This window comes from Pteropus alecto, unplaced genomic scaffold, assembly GCF_000325575.1.
Source record: "Pteropus alecto unplaced genomic scaffold, ASM32557v1 scaffold177, whole genome shotgun sequence".
In the NCBI taxonomy this organism is placed as follows: Eukaryota; Metazoa; Chordata; class Mammalia; order Chiroptera; family Pteropodidae; genus Pteropus; species Pteropus alecto.
Genome location: NW_006442207.1, coordinates 12,024,663 through 12,031,191, shown reverse-complemented (window position 1 = coordinate 12,031,191; position 6,529 = coordinate 12,024,663). Strand labels below are relative to the sequence as shown.

Here is a 6,529-nt window from a genome sequence, read left to right as displayed (position 1 = left end):
TAGGCAAATCAATAATAGAAATTAATAGATGATTTAAATAATGAGTTTGTGTTTTCTTTTCCTTGTTTAGGGACTGAGGTGGCACTTCAGCCTCAGCATCCATACTAATAATAAGGGGGGTTCATGGCTCTTAGAAAAGAGTTAGGCAGGGAAGTTAGTTAAGGGGTCTGCCTGCAAAGACACTAAGGTTATCCTATCCTAGAAGGGTTCTGGCCTAATCTGCCCACAATTAAGCAAGCCAGAAGGCATTTTTGGGCTAAAAGTAACTTCTACAAAGAAACACGTAAGCAGAGCATTAGGTATCAGTTTAAGCCAGTCACCTGCACCTGCGTAATGAAGACCCAACGACCTTCAACTCACCTGAGTATAATTATACCATCCTTATAATATGATGCATATGCCCGGAAGTTCATTAATATAACAGACTGAATTTTGGGAACAAACATGCACAGAAGGCAAAATGATGCATCACTGAGTCTGTCAATCTTAGTTGTCAATCAAGGAAGCCCACTCCTCTAAGAATAGTAATCACCCACAGCAAAAAGGGATAAAAACCCTTAAGTCTTTGTTACCAGGCCTTTAGAGCCATGCTTCTCTTGCTCAGGCCCACTTCCACTTCTGGAATTGTGCTTTCCTTTCTAATAAAACTTTTCTTTCCTACTGTATTTCCGTGTCTTGCTCAATTCTTTGAGACGTCAAGAACCTGGACAATGCGCCAGGAGGACCTCACTCTCCTTTAACAATATCACCTATACGTTATCTTATTTAATCCTCACATGAAGTAGGTACTTTTATTATCCTTATTTTAGAAATTGGACAACTGGGGTAGAGTGAGTTAAGTAACTTGCTCTAGGTCATTAAGGTAGTAATCAGGGTCAAAGGAAGCTAATGAGACCTCAAAACTAACAACGTGAATAACTGTGCTAGATCTTTCCCATGTTCCAGGCTCAATTGTTTTTGTTTGCACCTATCCCACAATTTTGAGAATCAAGTGAGATAAAATATTCAGCAGGGTTTTATAACCTATGAAGCATCCTGTAAAATGGCATATGCTATTTTGAAATATGATTAAAATGCATAAAATTTACAATTTGTAATAGTCGATAACAGCACAAACACTGATAGAACACATCTCACAGTCACAAAACTCAGATATTTAAAAGCTTTTTATTGAAATAGAACATATATGCTGTGAAGTTCACAAAGCTTAATAGCGCAACTCGATTTTTACAAAAGTAAAAATTGCAAAAAAAAAAAAAAAAATCACCACCCAGATCAAAATATAAAACATTACCAATATCTCAGAAGCCTCCCTTTTGCAAATGGTATACGTTTTTGAGTTAAAAACCTGGATTCAAATCTTGACACTTTCGCTTTCTTCTTGCTTGACTTTGGAAAGTTATTTAACCTCTTTGGGTCTCGGTTGAGCCATCTGTAAAGTGAGGCTAATAGTAGCCTATAACATTGTTGAATCAAAAGTCACATAATGTAAAACGTCTATCCCAGTGCCTGAATATAGCTGGTCTGCAATAAATAGTAATTATTTTCAGGCAAATACAATAGGCGGTCACCATCACCAACTTCCGGCTTTTAGGTCACTCTTTTGAAAGTTGCCCTCGCTCGCGTTCTTTTTTTACCTTCTTTCTCGCCCCTCCTCCTACCGTAAATCGCCTCCCAAAGATGTCGTAAAATGTTCCTCCCCGCCCTCCATGTGGCGAAAACGCAGTCACACTTGACGGCGCGAGGTGGCTTAGCCGCAAGATGGCGGCGCTGGCGGAGGAGCAGACGGAGGTGGCGGTCAAGTTAGAGCCTGAGGGACCGCCGACGCTGCTACCTCCGCAGGCGGGGGACGGAGCTGGCGAGGGTGGCGGCGGCACTACCAACAATGGCCCCAATGGCGGCGGCGGGAACGTTGCGGCATCGTCGTCGGCCGGCGGGGATGGTGGGACCCCCAAACCCTCGGCGGCTGTCTCCGCCGTTGCCCCGGCGGGAGCAGCCCCGGCGCCCACCGCTGCTCCCGAGGCCGGCGCTTCCCACGACCGACAGACTCTGCTGGCCGTGCTGCAGTTCCTACGGCAGAGCAATCTTCGCGAGGCCGAAGAGGCGCTGCGCCGTGAGGCCCGGCTGCTGGAGGAGGCAGTGGCGGGCTCCGGAGCCCCGGGAGAGGTGGACGGCGCCGGCGCTGAGGCGGCTAACGCGCTTCTCAGCCGGGTCACAGCCTCGGCTCCCGGCCTTGCGGCTCCCGACCCTCCGGGCACCGGTTCTTCAGGGGCTATCGCCGTCTCGGGCTCAGCAACAGGTCCTGCGGCTCCGGGGAAAGGTGAGCCGCGGGGTCCCGGGAAGGCAAAGCCAGTACGAAGTGGAGCGAGCCGGCAATGCCGAGGCTAGCAGGCCTGCTCCTCTGCGGGCTTGTTTTGAATTTCCTGGGCCCGCCTCTAGGGCCACATGCCCGCCCCTTTCTCTAGTGCGCCGGCTGCGCAGTCTAATCTTCTTGCTAGAGCTGTCAGTTCCAGCGAGAGGCTGAGAGCTGTTGAGCAGAGGGATGTATGGGGAAGATAGGCTCGGAGACGCGGGGACCTTCAGGTTTTGGTCCCCTATTCTCTTATTGGGGCTCTCGAGCCTTAAGCAGGTCTGCGTTAACACTAACAATATTTGTACAGTTCTCCACTAGCGTACGTTAAGTACTATAAATACTTTAGGTTCTATGTCCTAATTCTCACAGTTCCACTGTAAAGTAGACATTACCTCTATTTTAGAGATGAGAAAACAGACTGAGAAAGGCCAAGAGACTTGCTTTGGACACACAGCCAGGGAGTGATAGAGCATAGTGTAGTCAGTATTTCTCAAAATACAGGCTGACTACCACGAATGTTAAATCTTTTGGGGAATGTAGATTCCTGGGTATCATTTCACATTTAGAGAATCAGACCCTGTAGAAGTGGAGCCTGGGAATCTGCATTTTTTGAATAAGGGGTATCGATTTGTGGCTAAGTTTGAGAACCATTCATTTAGGACTAGGCATTGGACAGAACCCAGACACAACAGAGATTGTATCTCTGTTGCTTTTACTTGTGCGATGCTGATTAAATTATTCTTCCTAAGATTGAGCTTTTTCTTCTGTTGAATGGGTTATTATGCGGCTTAGATATATGTAAAATGACTGGCATTGAAAAATTTATGCCTGGGTATCCGTTCCTGACATCCGAGTGCCCCTCCCCCCTTTCTCAACAACTGTTTTCACAAAGTCTATGCAGTAAAACTCATACCCATATAAGGTCTTAAAGGTGATCCTGAACTAATAATAAATGTTTGTTGAATTAAATTATCTAGTGCAAAGCCTCTAGCCAAACTAATCTTTATTTCTGAGACCTAATCTTTGCAGTATTGCCAGAAGTGAAGTATGACTGACCATAAATAGAAGTGTGCGAAAATGTGATTTGAGAGCAATCTTTTCTGAATGCTGAATTTTGTGAATGAACTGTAAGACAAATGTAGTATGTTGTTGGTCATTTTTTTATAATCTCTTATCTCTTCATAAACTTGACCTATATTTTAGATCATAACTCAGAAGCCACTGAGGAGGAAACAGCCACCAGAGTAACCAAAAGAATTTATCATTTTTTATTCGCGTGGTAAAGAACATAACAGTACTATAATTGCAATTTAAAAATTTCAGTAATAAAACTGATTCAATTGACAGATATATCATTGTTTGTATTGCTATATTACAAATATATACTCGTTTTCTGTCTTGAAATGGTGGTTCTGGAAATTGTTTTAAGCATATTTGTTAGAAATATAAATAAGGCATGTCCTTTCCACCCTTTAAAATGCTTACATTTTATGAAGAATGATAGATGTACACATATGAAGGATCAGATGTTACAGGAAAGTTATACAGAGTACTTAAGTAGCTCAGAGAGTTGGGAATATTACTTCAGGCCATGGCTCGGTGGTGATGGGTGCAATTTGCACTAAGCCTTGAGAGGAGATTGGTATAGTTTTTGATTCGCACGTCCATGCTTTATGAAGTTTTTCTTTACAATAAGGTAGCTCAAGGGAAAATATTGGATCTTTTGTTATTGATTTGAAAATTTTAAGATACTGACAAGCTGAAAAAGTTTTGAATGAGCGACTGAAACAAAGTGAAAATCCCATTAAAAGATGACTGTTGCGGAAGAGAGTTTAAGAGGGGAGGGATAAACATTTAAGAAGTAATTTACCTCTGGACCTTAACAAAACAGCCCTAGTCACTTGGTGTATATCAGGGCATTTTTTTGAGTTTTTTTTTCATTTTTTAAACAGTTGGAAGTGTAGCTGTGGAAGACCAGCCGGATGTCAGTGCTGTGCTGTCAGCTTACAACCAACAAGGAGACCCCACAATGTATGAAGAATACTATAGTGGACTGAAACACTTCATTGAGTGTTCCTTGGACTGCCATCGGGCAGAGTTATCCCAACTCTTTTATCCTTTGTTTGTACATATGTACTTGGAACTGGTCTACAATCAACATGAGAATGAAGCAAAATCATTCTTTGAGAAGTATGTGATTTTTTTATATATATTTAGCATATATAAGTGCGTGAGTATATACACATGTGTGTATATAGTGTATCTGTATGTATATAAATATATATGTAGTGTATACATATCTATGACCACACAATGTAAGAGTGCAACTCAAATAGTACTTTATAAAAGAGAGGTTCCTGATGCTATGAGAATCTAAATGGAGAGTTTGATCTGGTATCTATGTGTATATAAATATATACGTAGTGTACACATATCTATGACCACACAATGTAAGATTACAACTCAAATAGTGCTTTATAAAGGAGAGGTTCCTGATGCTATGAGAATCTAAAATGGGGAGTTTGATCTGGTTAGAGAAGTCAGGGAAGGCTCCCAGAGAAAGTGATCCTGTGTGGTGGTAGGGATCATGGTAGGTACAGAGATGAAAGAAGGGCAGTGTGGCTGGAGCAGAGTATAGGGGTGGGGTGTAGTTCAACGTGAAGCTGGACAGTTGGTTAAGGGCTGGAATAGGCGTCCCTGGGCTTTGCTGAAGGTCTTTGTATGCTAAGATCAGTAGGGGATTGTATTGGGTAGGATTAGATTTGGCTGAGATTCACTGTAAACTCAAACAATAATGGCATAAATAAAATAAAAGCTTATTTTTGTTCTTATCCCAAGAGCAATAGGAAGTTGTGTTAGGATTAGAATAGACTGAGAATCACTGAAAACCCCAACAATAGAGGCTTAAATGTGATAAAAGTTTATTTCTTTCTCTCATGAAGTAGGCAGTCCAGGACTGGTATGGAGTCCTTGATCATTAGGGACTCAGTTGGTTTTGATCTTGTTGCTCTACCATTCCTCTCATCCATCTTCCACCAGTGGCATGAGATGGCTGTCTGTCTCTAAGCAGTCACATCACTGTTATAGTTAGCAGGTAGGGCACACATCCTTACTGGAAGTTGCATACACTTTTTCTTTTTTTTATGTCATTAGTCAACAGCCCCACCTGCCTACAAGAAAGGTAGGAAATATTGCTATTTACCTAGGTGCCATTGTGCTCAGCTAATATTCAAGCGTTCTATTGTGGAGGAAGGAAAACAATGGATATTTGGGGACAGTGAGGTATCTCTGCTACAGAAGTCACCGAAGGACCATATCATTATTAGATTCGCATTTCGAAAGGATCTTTATGCAGGGGAAAACAGACTGTGGTGGTGGTGGGACAGAGTCACTATAGATTGACCAGTTTTGGAAGTGATTGTGGTTTTCAGCTGGTGGGGGGAGGTGATGGTGATGGTGTGGTGTATATTATTTCTCCTTCCCCTGCAAAAGTGTGGAGGTGTTTTTGGTTGTCATAATGAGTAGAGGGGAGGAGCATGTGGCTTAGGGATACCAAATGTTCTAATGTGCAAGTAGTCTCACTTAGCAGAGAACTGTTCTGCCCCAAATGCCAATAGTATCCTTGTTGAGAAACACTGGATTAGGGTGTGATAGTGATGGTGAAAGGAAGTGAACATACTGGTGAGGCATTTGGTGATGGATTGGATATGGAGGTGAGGGAGATGAAGATATCATTGATAAACACTAGGTTTCTGGCTCCCCTGGCTGGATAAGGGTGCTCTTCACTGAGACAGAAAACCCGGGAAGGACCTGGTTTGTCAGGTTGTGGAAGAAATCGAGTTCAGATTTGAATATGCCTTTGACTTATTTAAAAGATGTCAAGTTGTTAGGTGGATGATATATAAGGCTCTGGAGCTCAGGGAAGAGGTAGAGACGAGCTATAAATTGGAGTTGTGTACAGTATTGATGGATATGAATGAGATTGTCTGCAAGGGTTATGAAATAAGTCAGTGAGAGGGCTAGGATCTCTAACATTTGAAGAGCTATAAAAGGAGAGGCCAGGGAAGTAGGAAGGAAACCGTGAGAGTGTTGTTATAGAAGCCAAAGAAAAGTGTTCAAGAAGGGAAGTTGTTATATCTGAATCCTGCAGCCTGACCAAAGTATTAAAGGGTTTCA

At 42.6% G+C, this 6,529-nt stretch overlaps 1 protein-coding gene across 1 annotated transcript in view; it reads left to right on the top strand.

The window, feature by feature from the left end:
• The first annotated feature begins 1,359 nt into the window (after nucleotides 1-1,359).
• TAF5 (TATA-box binding protein associated factor 5) overlaps nucleotides 1,360-6,529 on the top strand; it is a 13,927-nt gene continuing 8,757 nt past the window's right edge. The window contains exons 1-2 of the mRNA XM_006920892.3: nucleotides 1,360-2,320; nucleotides 4,306-4,543. Of these exons, the coding sequence (XP_006920954.1) occupies nucleotides 1,762-2,320; nucleotides 4,306-4,543 (797 nt within the window). The 5' untranslated portion in view covers nucleotides 1,360-1,761. The remainder of the gene's footprint in view (nucleotides 2,321-4,305; nucleotides 4,544-6,529) is intronic.